Source organism: Mesoplodon bidens (assembly GCF_964165515.1).
Source record: "Mesoplodon bidens genome assembly, chromosome: 8".
NCBI lineage: Eukaryota > Metazoa > Chordata > Mammalia > Artiodactyla > Ziphiidae > Mesoplodon > Mesoplodon bidens.
In genome coordinates, this window is record NC_138165.1 from 11774199 (window position 1) to 11798987 (window position 24789).

General features: G+C 36.6%; 1 protein-coding gene across 3 annotated transcripts in view; it reads left to right on the plus strand.

The window, feature by feature from the left end:
* The window catches only part of SLC35F5 (solute carrier family 35 member F5), a 44896-nt gene that overhangs the window by 12031 nt on the left and 8076 nt on the right, over positions 1-24789 (plus strand). The window contains exons 5-13 of one of the 3 annotated variants that reach the window (XM_081243211.1): positions 2068-2130; positions 4648-4729; positions 5509-5699; positions 11092-11173; positions 11910-11997; positions 14412-14476; positions 16647-16751; positions 19928-20087; positions 24458-24548. In XM_081243211.1, the coding sequence (XP_081099337.1) occupies positions 2068-2130; positions 4648-4729; positions 5509-5699; positions 11092-11173; positions 11910-11997; positions 14412-14476; positions 16647-16751; positions 19928-20087; positions 24458-24548 (927 nt within the window). Of the gene's footprint in view, positions 1-2067; positions 2131-4647; positions 4730-5508; positions 5700-11091; positions 11174-11909; positions 11998-14411; positions 14479-16646; positions 16752-19927; positions 20088-24457; positions 24549-24789 lie in introns of those variants that run through there. The other 2 variants (XM_081243210.1, XR_014016562.1) reach the window with 2 other exon arrangements.

Here is a 24789-nt window from a genome sequence, read left to right on the forward strand (position 1 = left end):
CGGTTAGCGGGGGCTACTCTTTGTTGCAGTGCGCGGGCTTCTCATTGCGGTGGCTTCTCTTGTTCTTCTTGAGGAGCATGGGCTCTAGGCACATGGGCTTCAGTAGTTGTGGCTCACAGGCTCTAGAACGCAGGCTCAGTAGTTGTGGCACATGGGCTTAGTTGCTCTACAGCATGTGGGATCTTCCCGGATCAGGGCTCTAACCTGTGTTCCCTGCATTGGCAGGTGGATTCCTAACCACTGCGCCACCACCAGGGAAGCCCATAAAACTCTCTTTTACATTAATCCTTTTCCTTTTTTTTTTTTCCTTTTTAATTCTCTATCCTTTTCTCTCTTTTTAAAATTGTGGTAAAATACATGTAACATCAAATTTACCATTTTAACCATTTTTTTCTTTTCCCCAATTTTTTAAAAATAAATTTATTTATTTTTATTTTTGGCTGCGTTGAGTCTTTGTTGCTGCACGCGGGCTTTCTCGAGTTGCAGCGAACGGGGTCTACTGTTCATTGCAGTGCACGGGCTTCTCATTGTGGTGGCTCCTCTTGTTGCAGAGCACAGGCTCTAGGTACGTGGGCTTCAGTAGTTGTGGCATACAGGCTCAGTAGTTGTGGCTCATGGGCTCTAGAGCACACGCTCAGTACTTGTGGCGCACAGGCTTAGTTGCTCCACGGCATGTGGGATCTTCCCAGACCAGGGCTCGAACCCATGTCCCCTGCATTGGCAGGCGGATTCTTAACCACTACGCCACCAGGGAAGTCCCTTCACTTTCTCTTTTGTTGTAATTAAATAGGAATGTCTTTGTACACATCTGTAGTTATTTACTTAGGATAAATTCCTAAAAGTATAATTGCTGGATAAAACAGTAATGTCATTATATAGCTTTTGATTCCTTTTGCTAAATTATCATCTACAATAATTGCACCTGATTTATGTCTGTTAGCAGTGCATGAGACTGAACTCTTAGCAAAACCCTAATGCTTTGCCAATATGATAGGTAGACAGTGGTATCTTGTTTAATCTGTGTGTTTTTGGTTACTTTTTCATATATTTGTTGCACAGTAGAATTCTTTTGTGAGTTGTCCTTATCTTGTCCATTTTTCTACAATAACTCTTTCTTACTGATTTATAAAGGTTTTTTAAGGGCATGGGCTTCTGGTGTTTGAATCTTGTTCTGTCACTTGCTGATTGTGTGATCTTTAGCAAGTTATTTAACCTCTTCAAACTTTAAGCAGGGATAAATGATAGGGTAGTTGTGGGTGTGAATAAAAGCATGCTTTTACAGCACTAGCACAGTGGTTCTCAAAGTGGTCCAGTGTCTGAATCCATTTAGGGGATTCTTGAGGTTAACACTGTTATCATGATAATGCTAAGATGTTATTTGCCTTCTTCACTAACCCATCCATCCTCTCCCTGGTGATCTGAAATGTTATTATAATATTGTGAAAAGGGCTTAAGTTCAGAGTTAGACTAAACTGGGCTTTAATCCTAGTTCTGTTACTTAGATGAAATTTCTTATCCTCAATTTCCTCATCAATAAAATAAAGATGATAATACTTACCTTACATGGTTGAGTACTTGGCATTAGCTGCTATTATTATTAATAATGATTATAGGGCTTCCCTGGTGGCACAGTGGTTGAGAGTCCACCTGCTGATGCAGGGGACGTGGGTTCGAGCCCTGGTCTGGGAAGATCCCACATGCCGCGGAGCAACTAGGCCCGTGAGCCACAACTACCGAGCCTGCGCGTCTGGAGCCTGTGCTCCGCAACAGGAGAGGCTGCGATAGTGAGAGGCCCGCGCACCGCGATGAAGAGTGGCCCCCGCTTGCCACAACTAGAGAAAGCCCTCGCACAGAAACGAAGACCCAACACAGCCAAAAATAAATAAATAAATTAATTAATTAAGAAAAAACAGTAAGAAATGTTCAAGTACAATTGGTGTCTTTAAAAAAAAATGTTTATACCCTTATAGGTCTGGATTTTTGGTTCTGTACCTTTGAGCTGTGACTCACACTAGTTCTACCTTATTTCATGAGTTTAATTGAATTTTATGTCTCATTAATTTGTAGTTTGCAGATGCTGAAGGTTACTTCGCTGCTTGCACAACAGATACAACTATGAATAGTTCTTTGGTAAGTGTTTCTTTTCTCCTCAGGAAGAGAGCGGGTGGAGTTGACCATGGCGGGAAGGACTGAAATAGCATTGATAGCACCACAGCTATATTAAAATAAAAATATATCTCAATGTTGGCTGCTCTCCATGAGAGTTGTAATTTGGTAGGTACTTTCTTAGAGATACCTGAGACCTAAAAGTAAGCAATTCAGCCACCTCTGGGGAGAGAAGGGAAGAGGAAATTAGTTAAGGACTGAAAATAGTAAAGGAAGTCCTTTGTCCTTTGTTTCTTACCAACTTTGTCACTTCATGTTTGTTATTATATTATTACCACTTAGAAACAAATACATTTACTTGACACTGAGACTCTGTAAGCAGATTGTTTATTCATTTCACAAATTTTTAAGAGCACTTAATGTATGTTAAACACTTGTTCTAGACTCTCAAAATACAGCTTATGTTCTAGTGTGTGTTCGGGGAAGAGAGGGAGACAGATAATAAGCAAGCATATGAAGGAATTATCAGTCACTCTATTTAAGCATTTATAATCTTGTTGGAGAGAGAGTATGTAAAAATCTATTCTTTTTTTTTTTTTTTTTTTTTTTTTGCGGTACGCGGGCCTCTCACTGTTGTGGCCTCTCCCGTTGTGGAGCACAGGCTCCGGACGCGCAGGCTCAGCGGCCATGGCTCACGGGCCCAGCCGCTCCGCGGCATGTGGGATCTTCCCGGACCGGGGCACGAACACATGTCCCCTGCATCGGCAGGCGGACTCTCAACCACCGCGCCACCAGGGAAGCCCCAAAATCTATTGTTTTTTACACCATTACTAAGGCATCTCTTTAAAATATATTATTCCAAATGTGGCATTCTATCTGAGAAAAATTTTAAGGTTAACTCTAAAATTTAATAACCAATTTATGAAGCACTAGCTCAGTGACCTTACTGACAGTACAGTTTTTTGTTCCTCTGACTTTTAGAACTACAGTTGCTTGCAAGGTAGCTTACCGGGTGCTGTGAATGGTTTGTGAATCTTAGAGAAAATGTCATTTCTTTTCTCTGGGATCCTAAGCATCAACAAGACTAATCCCCTGGTGGTTCAGTGGTTAGGACTCTGTGCTTTCACTACCGAGAGTGCGGGTTTGATCCCTGGTTGGAGGACTAAGATCCTGCAAGCCTCGCTGTGCGGCCAAAAAAACCCAAAAAACAAACAAACAAAAAACAGAAAAAAACAAACAAGACTAATATCAGTTGTCTCTATCAGTGTAGAAGACAGAGTTGAGATGGCAGCCTACTCTTCTACTATTTTTTTCTATTATCTGTAAGATGGACATGTCAAATTGTTCTAGGCCAAATGCTATGATGAAAAGTTCAATGCAACAATGAGACTCCATCTATTTCCAAATCCTGTTGTCTCTTCATTTACTGAATATTTTTCATTGGCAGAGTCTGTATCAGGAGTTAAAGATAAATTGAAACAAAAAATATTTTATGTTAATTTAAGAAACAGCCTTGTTTCTTAAATTATCAGAATTCTGCCTTAAATACAGATCATCTGAAGAACATTTACAAAAACAGTTGGGGGATTTAGAACCACTTAAAAATGTAGACTTTTAGAGCAGGTTAGACAAACCTGGCTTTAATTCTGTTGTCTGCCACTAGGTTATTTTATACCACTGAGGACAGAGACTGTGTCTCTATTCGCTCTTTTTTTTTTTTTTTTTTTTTGGTGGTACGCGGGCCTCTCACTGCTGTGGCCTCTCCCGTTGCGGAGCACAGGCTCCGGACGCGCAAGGCTCAGCGGCCATGGCTCACGGACCCAACCACTCCGCGGCATGTGGGATCCTCCCAGACCGGGACACGAACCCGCATCCCCCGCATCGGCAGGCGGACTCCCAACCACTGCGCCACCAGGGAAGCCCTTTTTTTTTTTTTTTTTTTCGGCGGTACACGGGCCTCTCACTGTTGTGGCCTCTCCCCTTGCGGAGCACAGGCTCCGGATGCGCAGGCTCAGCGGCCATGGCTCACGGGCCCAGCCGCCCTACGGCATGTGGGATCTTCCCGGACCGGGACACGAACCCGTATCCTCTGCATCGGCAGGCAGACTCTCAACCACTGCGCCACCAGGGAAGCCCTCTATTCGCTCTTATATCCCTGGGACCTAGAACAGCACCTGATGTAGTAGGAGCTCAATATGTATATGTTAAAAGAATGAATGAAAAGGAATGGGAGATAATCTGTTAGCTGAGGGAGGTCTGTTTTTATGACATTTAAAAATTAAATATCATAATGTGCCAGTGCCGTGTGATTACATTTCTAAGCTTTAAATTGATTCTTTCTGTCATAGTACCTGGGTGGATCATTTGAGTTTCCTATATAAGTCTTGAAAATGCATTTTGGGAAAATTATGCTGTATAAACATGGTGGTGAACAGCCCTGTTCTGGGTGGTATCTGTGTCTGTATACCATCCACTTAAATTTAGCCATTATATCAGCTATTATACTTGTTTATATTTGTTTCTGTTTTTGCTGCATTCCAGAGTGAACCTCTGTATGTTCCTGTGAAATTTCATGATCTTCCGAGTGAAAAACCTGAGAACACAAACATTGATACTGAAAAATGTAAGCAAAACTTAGAATTTCATAACTTAGAAATGGGTGGAAATTTTAGCTTCATTCAAGCCATCCCAAAACTTAGTGGCTCTGTGGGTTGCCTGGGATCACCTGGCAGTTCTTCTGTTCCATGTGGTGTTGGCTTAGCCTGTAGTTGTTCAGTTGACTGGACGTTTTTATTAATTCAATGGAAATAACTTCCAAATACCAGAAATCTCTATGATGTTATTATGTATATATAGATATATTTATTAATGAACAGAATCCTCTTCAACCAGACCATCAAAGACCTTGATAGCAAATTACAGGAGTTTTGCTGGTTCTTTGAACATGGTAAAGAATGCCAGCTTCAATGTAACGCACAGTATTCATCCACGATATTCTCTTTCAAGGAAGGGAACTACAAAAGAATGTTCTGCATGCTTGACCAGGAAAATAATTCTCATAAATTGGGTATCTATGAGGAAAAATCCAAATAAACTTTTACTATAAATGCTAAAATAATAATCATACTATAATCCTGAACCAGGCAGTTGTTTGAAACTTTGTTGAATATTGGTCTCATTTTAAAACCTTCAAAATTTTTTTAGATGGAAACATTTTTCCCACCAACTCTTTTGAATGAGCAGAGCTGTCCCATGTAATAATTTAACTGTTTTTTTTGACTGTTCAAATATGATTATAGATGGATTAAATAATATGCATTTATAAGTAAATTAAAACTTGTGACATTTTTTGGATGTGAGGGGAAACGTTTAATGATTTTATACTTTACTTTTCCTTTCAAGCTCCCAAAAAGTCTCGAGTAAGGTTTAGTAATATCATGGAGATTCGACAGCTTCCATCAAGCCATGCATTGGAAGCTAAGTTATCTCGCATGTCATATCCTACCGTGAAAGAACAAGAATCCTTACTCAAAACTGTGGGGAAACTTACTGCAACTCAAGTAGCAAAAATTAGCTTTTTTTTTTGCTTTGTGGTAAGTCTTCTTTTTATTATATGTTTGGAATTTGACTTTTAAGACAGTAGACATACCAACAATATAGTATTAAAGTTTAAGACTATTAGGTTGCCTTAGTCGTGACTTTGAACTCTGTTATCTGCTATCATAGGGAAATTAGAGTATTAAAATTAATAAATACTAGGCATACGTAAAAGAATTCAATAAATACTATACACTACAACCACTCATGTATAGTTAGAATTTGACATTGCCTCATGGTCAGAATAATGAATAGAGTTATTTCACACTATGATATATACAAGCACTAGTAAATGTCCAGATTAAGAGTTTGCATTGATTGCATTGATTTCTTCAAATAAGTCCTTTTGAGGTTTTATTTTAAATTCATATAAATGTGGTCAAATATTTTATAAATACTCATAGTAAACATTTTTTCATTGTTTATTATAATATTGTTTATGGCTTCTTAATTATTTTAATATAGAAACAAAAATATGCTTAATGTTTCAATAAAATATTCATATAGCAAATAAAATATTATTTTTGGCTAATCTGGGATTAGATAACTTGTCTGAGTTAGTAAACTCCGATTTACAATTTAAAAAATGAATTTCAGTGCTCTTTTCTATATGTATCATTGGAAGTAGACTATTCCAAGGTAGTTTAGTATGGGCCTTTAAGGTTTAAATTTATACTGAGCATTTTAAACCACTAGGTAATACAATGCTAATGTCAATATTATTAGCCTGATTATAAGATTTTTTTACTTTGCAGTTTTGCCTCTCATATTTACTGCATAGCCAATTTTTCACCATCCTCTAACTGAATAACCTCTGTTTTAGTGATACCTTGATTAATATATTCAGGAGTACAAATCAAAGAATCTTTGGGAGTTGTACTATGATAATTACATATGTAATAAAGTTGATTTAAAGGCTCATATATTTGGATTGTTCTATTGTGATTTTAGTTTACTTGTTTTAAGTACGGCAAGACTAAGATTTATTAATTATATCTCCTAATTTTTAAAGGAGACTTGAGGTGAAACACGATAAAAGGATCTATAAAGTAAAAGTTTAAAAAGGAAGGGTGGATAAGAGCCAGACTAAACAGATAATGTCTGTGTAGGGTGCAAACTGGCTGTGGAATGGGTTGATTATATCAGGAACTTACATTTAAAGAAAGAAAGAAGGCACACATTTCATCTGTAGACAAATGGGCAGAAAGGAAAAAAGGAAAACTTCCTGAGTTACACAGTTTGTCATCTATTGATAAAATAAACTTTTCCTAACTCAAAACCAAGATAATATATTTCATAGGTTCTTACGTAGAAAGGCACTATTCTGTATAGCAGATTTACAGGTAGATATGTACAGATAACAGCCTTTTAGAAAAGTTGTAGTAAAATATACCTACCATAAAACTTACTGTTTTGACTATTTTTAAGTGTACAGTTCACTGGCATTAAATACATTCACACTGTTTTGCAACCATCACCACTGTCTATCAGCAGAACTTTTTTCATCTTGCAAAACTAAAACTATACCCATTAAATGACAACTTCTCTTTCCCACCTCCCTAGCCCTTGACAGCCACCATTCTACTTTCTGTCTCTCTGAATTTGACTGCTCTGTGCACCTCATATGAATGGAATTATACAGTATTTTTCCTTTGGTGACTGGCTTATTTCACTTAGCACAGTGTCTTCAAGGTTCATCTTTGTAGCATGTGTCAGAATATTTTTCCTTTTTAAGGCTATGTAATATTCCACTGTATATATATACTACATTTTGTTTATCCATTCATCCATTGATGTACACTTACGTTGCTTCCACCTTTAATAGCCTTTTTTTGAAAAATCAACCTTAAGTAAGTTATAAGAGCAGGGAGCTGTGTTAATCTTAAGTAAAGACATTTCTGTAGAAAGTCAGAGTAATATAGTCCAGGTATATATCTTTTTAAAAACCTGACTTTAATAGAGTAATAAGCTTGGATGAGCTCTAGAGTAACGCTGTTCAACAGAAATATAATGTGCAAATGCAGGTCACATAGGTATTTTAAAATTTTCTAGTAGCCACATTAAAAAAAAAGAGAAACAATTTACTTTTAATACTATATATATATTTTTTTGATTAATTTATTTGGTTGTATTGGGGCTTCGTTGCTACGCGCGGGCTTTCTCTGGTTGTGGTGAGCAGGGGCTACTCTTCGTTGCAGTGCGGAGCTTCTCATTGCGGTGGCTTCTCCTGTTGCAGAGCACGGGCTCTAGGCATGTGGACTTCAGTAGTTGTGGCATGCAGGCTCAGTAGTTGTGTCTCGCGGGCTCTAGAGTGCAGACTCAGTAGTTGTGGCACACGGGTTAGTTGCTCCGCGGCATGTGGGATCTTCCCAGACCAGGGCTCGAACCCATGTCCCCTGCATTAGCAGGCAGATTCTTAACTACTGCGCCACCAGGGGAGTCCCTTAATACTATATTTTTATTTAACCCACTATATGTAAAACACTTCAAAATATTATCAATATAAAAATTATTGATGAGATAGTTTACATTCTTTGTACTAAAATCTTCTAAACATTTCAATTTTTAAGCATTTCTATTTCATTTCAATTTCTTTTTCTGTTTCATTTCAATTTCAGTTTTTATTTCAGTTTCTAAACATTTCAATTCAAAGTAGCCACATTTCATTTGCTTAGTAGTCACATGTGGCTAGTGGCTAATGTATTGTACATTGTAGGTCAAAAGGAGTTAATGATTACTGTATTTGCCAGTCCTTTAATTCTTTTGTCTCATTAGGACTTATGGTGTTTTAATTTTTTCTGTAAGATGTAATTGAGGTCATACAGGCTTTTATGCTAATTTTAAAATGAATTATCACTCATGAAATAATGAAATACTATATAAATTATTTGTGACAGCTTAATTATTAGTAAGTGGTTGTCCTCAACTCTGGAATAATGAAAGGAAACATTGTAAAGATAATTTTTACCGGAGGGCAATTGAGATGGTCTTCTTTTGTGATGAGGCTGCCTTGGGTTTAAAAGCCAGAGAATGGAGTTTGGGGAGAGCTGGAGAATGGGAAGATCTTTCTGGAAAGAGTTCATAGCTAATGATGAGTAGTTATACTCTTTGAATTCCTGCAATCTAAGTTGTCTGTTTTTATTTCTTTATCTCACATTAGCAGAGACCAGTAAGATTGTTTGGAAAATGAGCACAGTATTTAAGTATTAAAGTGGTAAGGAAAGTGGGTCAAGAAAGCTAATTATCACCCCACAAGCATGGCCTGTACTTGTAGAGAATCTCCAAAAGATAATTAAGGGCAGAATCTTCTGCTGCTTCTTTTTTTTTTTTTTTTGCGGTACGCTGGCCTCTCACTGTTGTGGCCTCTCCCGTTGCGGAGCACAGATTCCGGACGCACAGGCTCAGCGGCCATGGCTCACGGGCCCAGCTGCTCCACGGCACGCGGGATCCTCCCGGACCGGGACACGAACCCGTGTCCCCTGCATCGGCAGGCGGACTCTCAACCACTGCGCCACCAGGGAAGGCCTCTGCTTCTTTGTTAGCACTTCAGCTGCAAGCAGATTGTGGCTTCTATTGTCATATATATTTGATATCGCCCATCTTACCAGTTGCTAACCTCATTTTCTTATTTAGATAGTCAAGTGCAATTAGGAAGTCAGAGGACTACAGATGGAATCAGAGTCTGGCTTTAGCTTTGAGTACAGTGTATACTGAATGAAGACTTCTAGACTCTCAGCCATGTGCTGCCTTCTAGCAGTAAGATCTAGCTCTAAGATCATGTGTCTGTACTGCTGCTTTGAAATATAAATGCTAATAACTATACTCTCACTTAACTACAAGTTCTGAGAGATATCAAGAGATGTCCCTCCCTTAATAGAGACAAGTCATTCTCCAGTAGAATATGATTATCCAGTCAGTCTGTTTAAGTAACAGAAAACAGTTAGACAAGCAGTTAATTTACTTTGACCCAGCAATCTGCTTCTTAGTATATACTACATTAGGGGCACTCATGCACATATGCCCCAGGAGGCATATGCTAGAATATTCTTGGTAGCATTGTTTGAAATAGTCAAAAAAGTGTTCATCAACAGAAAAATGGATGAGTTGTGGTAAACTGTATTAGATTATCTGATAGCAGTAAAAACAAATGAACTTTGGATGCGCACACACACACACACGCACACACACACACCAGGCCTCATCAAAAGAGGTCCTGTTTCATGGGGCTTCCCTGGTGGCACAGTGGTTGAGAGTCCGCCTGCCGATGCAGGGGACACGGGTTCGTGCCCTCGTCCGGGAAGATCCCACATGCCGCGGAGCGGCTGGGCCCATGAGCCATGGCCGCTGAGCCTACGCGTCCGGAGCCTATGCTCCGCAACGGGAGAGGCCACAACAGTGAGAGGCCCGCGTACTGCCAAAAAAAAAAAAAAAAAAGAGGTCCTATTTCTTATTCTCTAAATCAAAGTAGGCACAGGGTTGGGAGTATAAGAATAACCTAGCCTAGGGCCTCCCTGGTGGCGCAGTGGTTGGGAGTCCGCCTGCCGATGCAGGGGATGCGGGTTCGTGCCCCGGTCTGGGAGGATCCCATATGCCGCGGAGCGGCTGGGCCCGTGAGCCATGGCCTCTGGGCCTGCGCGTCCGGAGCCTGTGCTCCGCAGCGGGAGAGGCCACGGCAGTGAGAGGCCCGCATACCGCAAAAAGAAAAAAAAAAAAAAAAAAAAAAAAAAAAAGAATAACCTAGCCTAGACAAGCAAAAGGGAAAAAAGAAGAAAGAAAATCCTCATAGCTGGAAAACTTCCTTCATTATATTCAAAGTTATGAGAACTCTTTATATTATGTCTCAAAACTGAGAATCAGAGAAACAATCACAGTTAGCCAGTAAATTCACAATTTCTTGGACATTTTAAAATTTCCAAAGTGAATGTAACCTTTTGTCTATCGATCTGGCTAGTTCCATCCATCCCCTTAGGCATCACCTTGTTCAATCGATTTCTCATGTATATTCATCTGTACGTATTTTAATGTTTGAGAATTCTCCCCAACTTAAATTTGATTTAGATAAACCTAATAGAGTACTATCAGTGCTTGGATAAAGCAAATTTCAATGTTGATTTGATATTAAATTTACCCTAATTTTTAAAAAAGCCTGAACAGTGCTAATTTTTAACCAACTGTTGTTAATTTCTTAAGGGAAGTTGGATAGCAAAGATATTAGGTCTGATATAAATGTTTGTCTTCTTTTTGGGCCTGTGACTTTTCAGTACAAAGCAGATTTTAAAACATATGATAGCAGTATTTAGAGGGAGAAAAAAAGGAGGGGACTATAAATTATAATGATAAATATAAAAAGTCATTTATTAGGTTTCACTTTATTTTCTATTTCTTTAGTGGTTTTTGGCAAATTTGTCATATCAAGAAGCACTTTCAGACACAAAAGTTGCTATAGTTAATATTTTGTCCTCAACTTCTGGTAAGAAATTTGTCTTCAAAATCTGTATTATAACTCGAGACCTATTTCTGATATATATGTGTACATATACATATATTTTTATCTTGTTTTAAATTATTTCATTCTTTCTAATGTATATTGGTATAACTACTATTTAATCTTTAAATTTTGTGCCATAGCCTTGTGCTATTTATATTCCTTCCAATACTTTACAGTATTTTTTATACAACAATATATTAAAGTTTTATAGGCTGACTCTATATTGTAGCTGTCTTTCCTTTCACATATTCTTTCTAAAGATCTTTTTTTCAACCCTTTGGCTAAATGTAATTGCTTATTTCATAACTATAATTTGCCCTATGAAAGGTGTTTTATTTTTAAAATTGAATCACCTTCCAAATCTGGAAGATAAAAGTATTTTTGAAGCTGTAAAAATAACTTTAGTTCACTATGATGAGGTCAGAATGTTACTCTGAATGCTCAGTTTAACTCTCTTATTAGTTTTAAAATAAATAGGACTGTACTTGATCTGTATTGTTGAAATAAACATGGTTTCATTTGGAGGCTGTTTTTATGTGTGATCTCTGAACATTTCAGCCTAGGTAACTGCAGTCTTATTCTTAGTCATTTAAAAATGACAAAAATTAGTTTAAAAGTTAGGTGTCTAATTAACTTATTTAAACAATCAAGTTGGTAATAAATAATTTTGACAGTATTTAAGCTAATGTATCTTTTTTTTATCCTTTTCTCTCCATAGGACTTTTTACCTTAATCCTTGCTGCAATGTTTCCAAGTAACAGTGGAGATAGATTTACTCTTTCTAAACTATTAGCTGTGATTTTAAGGTAAGAATATAGTGGAATAGCTAGCTTATTCTGCTTAAAAATGCAACGTTTAAAGCATTTCTGGTAATGATAGACGATAGTTTATATTATAATATACTGTATAGGCAAAGACAGATGAGGATAAAAGGTTTTAAAGGGACATTATGCTACTCAGCTCTGCATCACATCCTTGGCTAGTTTTCAAAACCTTCCTGGGGAAGGTGACTGGAGGGAGGACCCTAGAGCAGCTTTGGTTCCCATTCATGCGACTGTGGACTGCCAAGTATTGTACTGACATTCACGTTTAACTGCATGTTAATCCTCATAAGCTCCCAAGTTTCTGTTTCCTTTTCGTAAAACAAGTTCCCCTTTTTGTTTAGTTTTTAGTTTTCACTTCTCCCACTTCTAGAAATCTAAACTGCAGTCTTCTCTGATTGTCTCAGCCTCAATCTTTCAATTATTTCTGTATAAATTATCTGGCAATTTTTGTATTACTGTTTGTAATACAATACATAAGTATCATTAATGACTAATTTAAATCTTTTACTTTATTTAACTTTGTATGCCTACGAGATTATAAACCCTTGAAGGTCAGAACCTTGTTTTCTACTTCTGGGTGTCATCAAAGGCCTAGCTTAAAGCTTTGCTCACAGTCAATACTCAAAAAAGACATGTTGGTTTGATGAAGCTGTTGTTTTTGTGAGAGAAAATCAGAAATCAGAGAAGGTAGCAGAATAATTTACCAGAAAGATTAGTGTTTCTGAACTATCAGAACTGGGTTTGAATCAGAGCTCTGCTTTTTGCCCCTGGGCACTTGCCCTAAACTCTCTGAGAGGATTTCCTAGATGACAAAATGATGATAGTATCGTCTACTACTTTGCAGTCTTGTTTTAAAGTTTGGAGGGATGTATATAGAAAGTGATTATTGTAGAGACTGGCACTTGGCAATCACGTAAGTGGTGTTTCTGTCTTTTAGATATAAGGGTAACTTGACCATGGTAGTTTCCATGGGCAATCTGGTTGAACCAACTAATTTACCATTTAGACTTTATGGACACTAGGAATTTATTCTTTTTGCATGATTGGCCCATGTTTTAGCCAAACACATTTTTGCATTAGGGAAATACAGTATATTTGTCATAGTGAAGTGATGAGGTTTATCCAACTTTGTTCAAAATTCATGCCTATTTCTAACTTTTCTTTTCATTGTCTTAAAGTAGAAAGATACATAGAAATAGAAAGACAGTATAAGGCTGCATGAGGACAGGAACCACATCTCTCTTGTTCATTGCTTAACCCGAAGTTTAGCTCAATAAGCAGCAGTTGAATGAAGGAATAACCTCTTGATTTCTCTACATCCTTAATTTGGTCTTATTTTTACATTAAAATAATGGGATTAATTTAATTATTTAAATATTTAAGGATAGTTTTACCATAAATTTCAGTTTTACCAGTGAGAGTTAGTGCCATTGCTAGGTTTATATGGGGTTTTTTTTTTTTTTTTTTTTTTTTTTTTGCCGTACGCGGGCCTCTCACTGCTGTGGCCTCTCCCATTGCGGAGCACAGGCTCCGGACGCACAGGCTCAGCAGCCATGACTCACGGGCCCAGCCGCTCTGTGGCATGTGGGATCTTCCCAGACCGGGGCACGAACCCATGTCCCCTGCATTGGCAGGCGGATTCTCAACCACTGCGCCACCAGGGAAGCCCTATATGGGTTTTGATATTTGTACATTGCCAAAAAAGATTGGAAGAGGGATGACAAGTTGGTTAATTTTTTCCTAATTGAAAGGCAGAAGATAGCATAGCAGGTAAGAACACTGGACTCTGGAAGTAGACTGCCTGCGTTTCAATCCCAGCTGTGTGATTTTGGTCAAGTTACTTCATTTCTTTGTGCATTATATATAATTTTCTCATGTGTAAAATGGGAATGATAATAATAATAATACCTTCCTGGGGCTTCCCTGGTGGCGCAGTGGTTGAGAGTCCGCCTGCCGATGCAGGGGACACGGGTTCGTGCCCCGGTCTGGGAAGATCCCACATGCCGCAGAGCAGCTGGGCCCGTGAGCCATGGCCGCTGGGCCTGCGCGTCCGGAGCCTGTGCTCTGCAACGGGAGAGGCCACAACAGTGAGAGGCCCGCGTACCGCAAAAAAAAAAAAAAAAAAATAATAATAATAATAATAATAATAATAATAATACCTTCCTTATAAGGTAATATTGGGCATTTTATGTGGATTAAATGAGTTAATATAAGTACAGCACTTATACTATACTGATAATATTATTAGATATTATTAATTAAATCATTAATTCTTTGATAGTTTTACCCAAAGTTGAGATTAATCTTTATTACTTGTAAATAATTTTGATCTTTGAGGTTAGTCTGTTGAAGGAATTTATTATTTTACTTGTCAGTAATGACTGTTATTCTCATAGCATCGGAGGTGTTGTGCTGGTAAACCTGTCAGGGTCTGAAAAATCTTCTGGAAGAGACCCAATAGGTAAGTATCTGATTCTGCATTCTTTCTGTTAGAGTATACAAGAAAAGTTCTGTGCGTGTCATCATGCATGTGCATGTCCACACACATGTGTGCATACACACACACAGGGTGAGCAGTAACAAGGCCTTTTTTTTTAACTTTTCCTTTGAAAATAATGTAAAAAAATTAAAAAATATTTCACAGAAGTCTCATATAGCCCTCCCCCAGATTCTCTTAACTATTTGCAATGTACATAACTACAGTACAGGTTTAAAAATCAGGAATTAACAGTGGTTACAATAATTTTTATTTAGTCTGTAGATCCTTTTCAGATTTCACCATTTTTCCCACTAATGTTCTTTTCCTGGTCCAACATCATTTGTTGCATTTAGTTGTCATGTTTCCTTAGTTTTCTTTAATCTGGAACTATCCCTCAGTCTTTTTTTGTCTTTCATAACTTTAATATTTTTGGAGGATACTGTCCACTTGTTTCGTAGAATGTCCTTCAATCTGAGTTTGTCTGATATTTCCTTATGGTTAAATTTATGTTGTGCATTTTTGGCAAGAATACCATGGAAGTGATATTGTGTCCTGATAAGTACATCATATCAGAAGGCACATGATGTTGATTTGTCCCATTACTGGTGACATTAATTTTAAAGTGGTGTGTCAGGTTGCTCCAGTGTAGTTACTGATTTTTCCCTTTGTAAGTAATAATCATCTTGTAAGAGATACTGAGACTATACATACATCCTATCCATCATGCTTGTACCTACCTGCTAATTTTGTCATTCACTTCTGATTCTTGCCTGAAACAGTTACTACTACAGTAAACATTTTGTTTTTGATCCATTGTTTAGATTTAACAAAAGAAGGGTAATCAGAATCTAGCTTAACTGGTTTCCTTCTGGATACTTTCTTTATTTTTTATTTATTTATTTATTTATTTACTTGGCTGCGCCGGGTATTAGTTGCAGCCTGCAGGATCTTCGTTGCGGCATGCAGAATCTTTAGTTGTGGCATGTGGGATCTTTAGTTGCAGCATGCGGGATCTAGCTTCCTGACCAGGTATTGAATCTGGGCCCCCTGCACTGGGAGCGTGGAGTCTTAACTACTGGACCACCAGCGAAGTCCCTCCTTCTGGATACTTTCTTTAGACATTTAAAGTTTATTAAATACAACAGTGCTTTCTAAACTATTCCTGGTTACTGCCCAGGGAGCTGTGTCTTGAACTGCCTTACCTCTTTCTCACCCAGAGCAGATCTGTATGTGTAACACAATATATATATTTGTTGTGTGTGTGAGAGAGATTTTGTTGACAGGCTTTCCCTTTGCTTTTTAAAAATAGTTTAGTAGTAATAGTAATAATAAATAGATTTAATGAAACACTGGACTTTTGGATAATTGATTAAAGTATTGAATATGGTCACCTGGCAGATAGCACCTTATACAGCTGTTTTTAAAGGCTGACTTAAATGTTCTTGCGTGTGAGTTAATATATTAAAGAGAATCCATATTTATTCAGGTACTGTGAGCCCTACATTATGTTAGATATTTTAGAACATTAAAAAGTATGCATTATGTGTTTGCAGTTGTCAAGGAGTTTTTGATTTTAATCAATAATATATGATTAACAAAAGGAAGCCCCTAGAGAATAAAATAACACTGTATTTAACTATAGTAAGTATTACATTATCTAAAATAGAAGACAAGGAGGATGGAAATTCAGTGGAGTAGAAGGAGGATGCTTGGTGGCAGTGGTGGGACTTTAACAGGGTCTTGAAAATGGTGGTAGAATGTATATTAAAAATTATACATAGCAGTGGGGAGAACAATATAAACAACAGCTTAGAGGGAAGGAAGCGTTAAGTTGGCTGTGTCAGGTGTCATAATTGCTTACGTAGGGGACAATATGAAGTATGCATTTCAAAATTAAATACCAAAACGTTGGTAATATAACATGTATAACATTGGTTAGATCATTGAGGTGAATGTTTTTGCATTTATTTGTTTATACTTTAACCTCCTTCCTGTATTCCTGGAGGCCATGGATAAGGTGGGTTATACTTTATCTTTTCATATTTGAATACTCATTTCTTGAAATAGGAGCTGACTGTGTCAAATTTTAAATAAGTGTGTGATAAATGAGTTAATGAACAGATGCTTTAAATTATTATCTTGATTTTTACAGGTTCCATTTGGTCTCTTGTTGGAGCCATGCTCTATGCAGTCTATATTGTTATGATCAAGAGAAAAGTAGACAGAGAAGATAAGTTGGATATTCCAATGTTCTTTGGTAAGACTATGTTTAACTTGTGAGGCTGTTTACTCTGAATGATTTACTTAGGGTTTCGTTTTTGTATTTTTTGGAGGGAATAGGGAAGGCTTCCTCCCCACTCCCCCATATGATTCTTTAAAACCATTAGATTTTAAAGATGATGACGTCCAGTCTCAATGTTTTTCTGTTACCTTGTTCTGCATAGTTGTGCACCTGTGAGGAAACGCTCATTCCCTCAGTGTGAGGTAAAGAAATTCCTTCTAACACCTTTTTCGAATTAATGTCTTCAGCCTGTGAATCAGATATTTTCCTCACTGATATGACAGGTTATGCTGTTATAAGCATGTGCGTGTATACCTGTTGTATTATACATTTTGCCTTTTTTGAATTGTTAGAAGTGTAATTGGGGAAACTGCCCCAAAATGATACGTATAATACTGTTTCAGTCTATGTACTTGTTTTTACTAAAGATTGTAGGTCTTTTGAAGGTTTTCCATTTGCACGTTATCTTTAAGACTCAGATTCTTTTATGACATAGATTTTCAACTTATCCAGTTATAGTTTCTGGCATCAATTCTTAATTTTGGTAAATGCCTAATATGATTTATAAATTCTCCTTTGCCTGAAATCAGCTCAGTAAAGAACTTGTGATATCTAGGATTGCAAAAGAAGAACACATTGACAAGATATCTTCCAAAAGATATCTGAATATCAATAGATAAAGAAGCATGGTGATGAGAATTCAAAGTGCAGCTTACAGGGAACCAGGAGACATGAACTCTAGCTGTTATAACTTCATTTATCTCATACTCATCTGAAAATGAGAAGATTGGACTAGGTTAGTAGCTGATTTACGGAGGATCCTGGGAAGGTTGGAAGGAGGTGGCGTTGCACGTGTGAGTCTGGTTCTCAGACTCCTTTGCTGCTTCTGCTGGAGCAATTCTGCTTTGTTGGTATTTTAGCATTATAATTTAATTTGTAGAAATGATTTTTCTGCTAAAAATAGTTTGTATATCTTCACCTAAAAATTAACAAAAATAAAACCTTTGAAAAGCCGCTGGACTGGGTGATCACTCAAGTTCCTTTCAAGTAGAGAATTCAATAAATATACTTTAAATATGAAGCTAATTTTAATGATGTCTTATTTCAAAGTCATAGAAAATTCCATCTGGAATGGATTAAAATGTTAATGTTTTACAGTGTTCTTTTTTAGGATTGGCGGCTTTCAAGAAAAGATGCTTATCTACTCTTATTGGAGAGTAGTAACAGACATACAACTTGGTTGATCTTCTTCACATGTGCCATGATATGGAAAGCAATGTGAATTTGACATGGGCTTTAGAATAGATAGGGTTGGAGAAGTACTTAGTAGTTAGGGTTGGGACGTGGAGGGTTCTTTCGGCATTGGGATGTGATCAGGGCAGAGCAGGGAACAGTGAGTAGATCCACTGTGCTGGAGTGTTCGCTTTAGGGAAGAACAGAAGTGCGTGTGGCTGCCTTCTGGAGGGTCTAGAGAACCGGTGAAGGGATTTGGATCTTTTATCTCTAGATCCAAAAGTTGTTACTAAATGCGGGTTTTCATAGGTTTCATAGTTCAGGGAACAGAAAAGAGATTTGGTTCTTGATCATGCCAAATTTTGGTGTTTTAATTAGAACAACTTTTTAATACTATACAAGCCTTCTGTACGTGCATTGTTTGGTTCCTTTTTATCACTAGGTGTCTTAAGTTGGGTTTCCTAGAAGCAGGGTATGAGACGGGGATTTGGTGCGGGAGATCCACTGAAGGGGTGCCCTGCAGGAAAGCCTGGCAAGGGCATGAGAGGGGCAGAGTAGAGGAGGGGAGAGAACCCCGCGACCTCTGGTACGGTCGGGGCGTGGCCCAGCTCATTGCAGGTCCCTGGGCAGGGAGCGCAGTGGGAGCAGGTAATGTGTCTAGGCACTCCTCAGAGCTGTCCTGGCCTAGAGCCATTAGGATTCGGCTGCACAGGGTGTGGAGTGGGGAGGGGTGGCATCTTGCTGGGAAAGGCAGACTTGGTCGCTGTCCGAGACAGTCCTTCAGAGAAGGCAGGTCCTGTGAGTCTTCAGCAGCAGATGAGAGTAGGTGCTCCAGCCCTATTAAGATTTAACTAGGCATCCTAAATACTAGTTTATTATTTAGCAGCAAATATAAAATACATACCTACTGTAATTTAATTTTCTTTTAGGAAACCTCTATAGTTACCTCTGGATCTCATAGTGGGATTGTGGTGTTAAACTATATACAAAGTCCAATAAAAATTACTATAAAATTATAATATTTTTTCTTTACATTCACATGTTGTAGTCTTATATAAGCGTACGTTTCTATAATAATAATAACTAGCCTTTATTAACTATTTACTCCATGCCATATACTGTGCTGTATTTTATGTGTTTGTCTAATCTTCCTAGTAACCTAATTAAATATTGTTTTACACTTATAGATTGGAAAACTGAGGTTTACAAGAGATTGAGCATCTTGCCTAAAGTTTGCCTAAAGATTACAGTACTAGTGAATGGTAGAGCTGGGATTGGAACCCAGGGCAATCAGACTGCAGAGCACACACTTATCCACTAAATATTATAGCCTTCCTTTACACATAGCCCATGCTTAGTTCATACTTGAATAGCTATTGGTGTATGTGTGTAATCTCACAGACTAGCTTATGAGCTCTTGGGAAGGAGGGAAGCAAAAATTTTATCTTTTTAGGGGACCCTCCTCCATTATTCCTAGCATAGCACGGCTGCTTTAAACATAAATATGATTCGAATCAGAGAGTAAAGCGTCTAGTTCCTCTTCATAATTTAGACTGAATACACACACACATACACGCACCAGTTATTCCTTTAAGTTCTAGGACACTATATTATTATAATCTAAGGTTAGCAACCCTTCTTTCTGAATTGTTCTAAGTGGTTTGTTCTGCAGTAGTTGCTCCATACAGTGGGATAGTTGAACCTTGAAGACTCAGTGATCACCAGTTGCTTGATAAAGTTTTTTCTTGTGTTGATCTCTCCCTAAGACTTACTTAAAAACAAAAGTAACGGAAATTTCAGTTAAGGAAACCTGTTGAAGCCCTTTGTGCAAAATCTAACGTTTTCCGATTGTAGTTATAAGTTTGGAAAATTGAAATAAATCACAGTTACTAACTTTTCTCTCTTTTATACATGTTTAGGTTTTGTAGGTCTCTTTAATCTGCTGCTCTTATGGCCAGGTTTCTTTTTACTTCATTATACTGGATTTGAGGACTTTGAGTTTCCCAATAAAGTAGTATTAATGTGCATTATCATTAATGGCCTTATTGGAACAGTGCTCTCAGAGTTCCTGTGGTTGTGGTATGTACTGTTTATTACCCTATGATTTATTAGTTATGAGTTTATTGACTTTTGGCTAGTTTAAGCATTTCTATTTCTTCTGTCTTTTGATGGCCCCTCCTGTGCACCTTCCCACCCCACACACTTACAGCTTAATACAGTAACCCCATTAGAGCAGGAACTGTGTTTTGTTTTTTAATTTCTGTGTACCCATTGCATAGAGTAGTGGCTTGCACATAGAAGGAGCTCATGAATTTTGCTGAATGAATAAATGAATATGAATGATCTGAATTTATAGAATGTTTTAGAAAGTAGTGTGTTATGCTAATTAAAGGCATCATTATCTAATGGACAGTCACACTTAGGAGATGTGTATCCCAGGTATGAATACATGAATTCTAAGTGAGAATCTGGGGACTTTGCTTATTCAGGAGACTTTGGAATGTCTGTTTGGTTGCTCATAGACTTTTTTGTTTTGTTTATTCTCAGGACTTTTCATATGAGTTAGGCAGATATATAAACCCTAAGCTCTGATTAACTTGAGATTTTAACATAGTTTGATATGTTGTAATATCAACTATGTTGATATATGATAATAATCTTAAAATAGTTTGACAGCAGTATCATATATGGAGTTTAAGACAACTTCAAATAGAGAGCTTAATTCTTAGTCCTGTTTCCATCTAATATGAACTTAAAAAGAAACACAAATTGTACTTAAATTCCTAAATGTATTTTATTATATACCATTTAAGACTACTGACTAGTTTTCCCTTGCAAAAGACTGCAACAAAAATAGCCTTTTCCATCAAGTCTTCCTTAATGCTCTGCCTACATTTCTCTCCCTGCTCCAATTAAGGAAATATCTCTATTTTCTTGATATCCTCTGTACTCACTCCCTTTCGTGTAGTACTTAAAGATTTACTTTGTATTGTAGTAATTTATGTAATTAAATTCCTTTGCTGATCTAAAACTCTTTGGTATCAAAAATCTGCTCATTTCGTACAAATTATTTGAGGTGCTCATTTTTTTTTAACCAAAAAGAATTACGTATTTTATTTTATATATTAATATGTACCATATGTCTCATTCTTTTGTCCTATCACTTCTTTTGTTCTATCATTTCTCTTGCCTCTTTCCACTCTTGGTTCTGGGCAGATGAAACTGCTTATTGGTAGTGTTTTGATTGAACTTAGTTGAACCATAAGGAATTGTTGATCTTAAACCATTTTTGATGGCAGTTTCATAGGGTTCAACCCAGTGAACCATATGCTTTAAACAATTTTGCACTCACTGTATTTTAACAGAAGTTTGTATTCCCTACTTTTCTAAGTTTAGCTTAGATTAGAAAATTTCAAAGCAAGGAGTTTTTACATATTTGAAAGAAATAATTTAAAAAATTTTTTGGATATTAGATGAGAGAAAGGTTTAGTATGGTTCATATTACATTGAGACTCATAATAAACATGGACTATACCACAAATTTACAAATATTAAAATACTCATTCTTTATCGAGAGAGTTATTTTTAATAAATATATACACTAGAGTTTCATTATGTCAGCAGATTTTAATGTAGGCTTTGGGGATGAATGAATATGAGTTGTGACATATGTAATCTCTCTATTATGTGAGCTTTCCTGAGTTTGCGCCCTTGGAAAATTTTACAGTTAAAGAAATAATAAATGACATGTTTTGAAATATTTTTATTCTTTTTGTATTTAACTTTTTTTAAATTAAGAGAGTAATATGTACAAATGGATTACAATGAAAAGGTAATCTCCCTTCTGCCCCAAATTTTCATTTCTTTTCCCCAGAGGCAACCAGTATTAACTTCTAAGCCTTCTGCAAAATTGTCTGTATATACAGAAGTGTGTTATCAGTCTCTTAATCCTCCCTCCTCCAATTTGTTTTATTTTTAACATGCAAACTATGGACATCATTCTATACACAAATTACTGTCTTGTAAATCTTTACATATCAGCCACTAGATTCATTTTTTTTAAAGCCTATGAAGTACTCTAATCTGTTATGCTCCAATCTATTATGGAACATAATGCATAGAACATAATGTGTTTTACCAGTTCCTTCTTGAGAGACATTTTAGTTTGTAGTCTTCTGCTTTGTAAATAATGTGGCATTGAACATCCTCATATATGTTTTTGCATATACATGTAAGTATTCTATAGGATAAATACTGAAAAGACTGAATCAAACGTATAGACTTTAGATTTTGAGAGAATTGCAAAGTTATTCTCTACAGAAGGAACACAATTTATAATCCCAACTGTGTATATGAGTGTTTATTGTTGACTAAACTGGACACTCAAGGTCATATATTATGATCAAAGCTATGTTTATCCTTACCTGGGGTGGATTTTTCAGGACCTCAAAAAGGTTTATTTTTCAGATACACTTCTACGCTCAAGCATTTAAGCGTACTTATGGTTACAACTCAAAAGCAGTAAGTTAGTCAGTAATGAAACAAACTTCATATCCCTTCAATTCTAGGTGTTGTTGGTAACTCAAAACAATTATAAGGAGCATATCTACGTACTTTATACCTTTCTAGATCATTAAAGATAGTTAAATCAGAAGTCATAATCTTTACGTGTATGATGATTTCTTTCTAGGAAGGCAAGATTATTGTATGTTTAACTATAAATAGACAATAAACTTCAGCATATATAATCAGGTGCTGAGTAGTATACTAAAGATTTAAAAGTGCAATTGTGAATTTTTTGGAAATTAAAGATGTGTACTTGTCACTCATTGTTTATTGGAAAAAAAATTTTTTAAGTGCACTGTTAACTCCATATATTGTACTGCTAGTATAGATGTGAGATTATCCACCTAGTCCTCTGTCTTAGCATTTCCTGGAGCATGTTGAATGAATAATAGATCAAATGGGGAATTCCCTGGTGGTCTGGTGGTTAGGACTCTGAGCTTCCACTGCAGGGGGCACAGGTTCGATCCCTGGTTGGGGAACTAAGATCCTGCGTGCCACGTGGCTTGGCCAAAAAATAAATAAGTAAATTAATTAATTAAAACAAATAAATCAGATGTATTCAGCCATCATCTAAATTGGGAAAAGCTGGTATAAGTCAAAGAGGGTTTTTAATACTTCATCTCAGACTCAGTGTGATTCTACTTTGCATTATAAATCTCTAAGAACATATACTGCATTAAAAAAAAAAAAAAAAACAAGAGAATTCCCTGGTGGTCCAGTGGTTAGGACTCAGCGCTTTCACTGCGGGGGGCCCAGGTTTGATTCCTGGTCCTGGAACTAAGATCCTGCCTGCAAGCCTTGCATTGTGGCCAATAAATTAATTAATTAATTTTAAAAATTTTTAATAAAAAAAAACGATATTTGATCCCTGAACCCTCTTTTCACAGATCAGCTCATGAATAGTGGACTAGCACTTGAGTTTTCTTTACCACATCAATAAGAACTAATTGTCCAGCCTCTGGTGAATACTTCAAGTGACACTTTATCAAGAGATAGCCTCTTTTATTGTAGGACAGCATTGTTAATCCTAACATATACTGAGCTAGAATTTACTTGCCTATGATTTCCATGGGTCTGTAGTCCTAATTATATACATTATGGTTTTATCTTGGCCTATGATTCATTTTCTTCTTGTATACCCAAATATCTATTCAATATAATGCTTTCCTTCATTTTTTTCCTTCAACTAACTATATAAAATTATATGCAGTTGGTATGTCAGAATTTGATACCAACATTGATAGTTCAAGGTGAAAATAAAATGAAGAGCTTAGGTTTTGGTTAGGACAATTGCTAGAAAAATGAAAAACAACAAGGAAATATCCCTGAAAAATACTCAAGTTCTTTTTTTCCGATATTAAGCCAAATCAAAAGAGCAGCCCACATCTAAAGACTACTTTAGTTTTTAATGAGGGTGAGATTTTTTTGCTTTAATGACAGACCCACCTGTTGGCTTATCACCTTGTTAAAGTCTGTGTTATGAGGTATTGTCCTGAAATTTTAATATAGCTGTTTCCTTTGTTAGCTAAGTATCATTATCACAAAACTATAAGAACTCTTTTGACAGTTTTATTAAAAATGTTAATAAAATATAAGCTATACATCAAAAGTTGAATAACGTCTGTAAGCAGATCTAGAAAATAACATAAAATCTTTTGAAATTTGTATACTTATATGTTGGATTTTTAATATTTGAAGATAAACTGTAGGAATGATCTTAGTAACTTTATTTTTTATTATGTCGTAGTCCATCCTGAGCTTTTATTTTTGCTCCTGATCTCTCTTGCCTATATTGTAAGATAGATAGTTTTTGATCATTGTTTTTCTTTGGTTCTTTTACTTTTTTGATGTGGAAATGTATATTTTCTTTTTTTTCTTTTTAGGGGCTGCTTTCTTACCTCATCACTGATAGGCACACTTGCACTAAGCCTTACAATACCTCTGTCCATAATAGCTGACATGTGTATGCAAAAGGTAAGGCAAACTATTTATTAGATATTTTAAGTGTATTATTAAAACAGAGCTAATGAAAGGTAAGATGTGACTAAATTATAAAGATGACCATGAATAATACTTTATGCCTTCTCTTCCAAGCTGTTTTACTACAAAGAGATATAAAAGGTACCAAAGAAATGGGTAATGTGTTGCATTTTTTAGCCTTTCAATATTTTTCCTTAATTTCTAAATTAAAGGCAGTGTCTTTATATATAGTTCT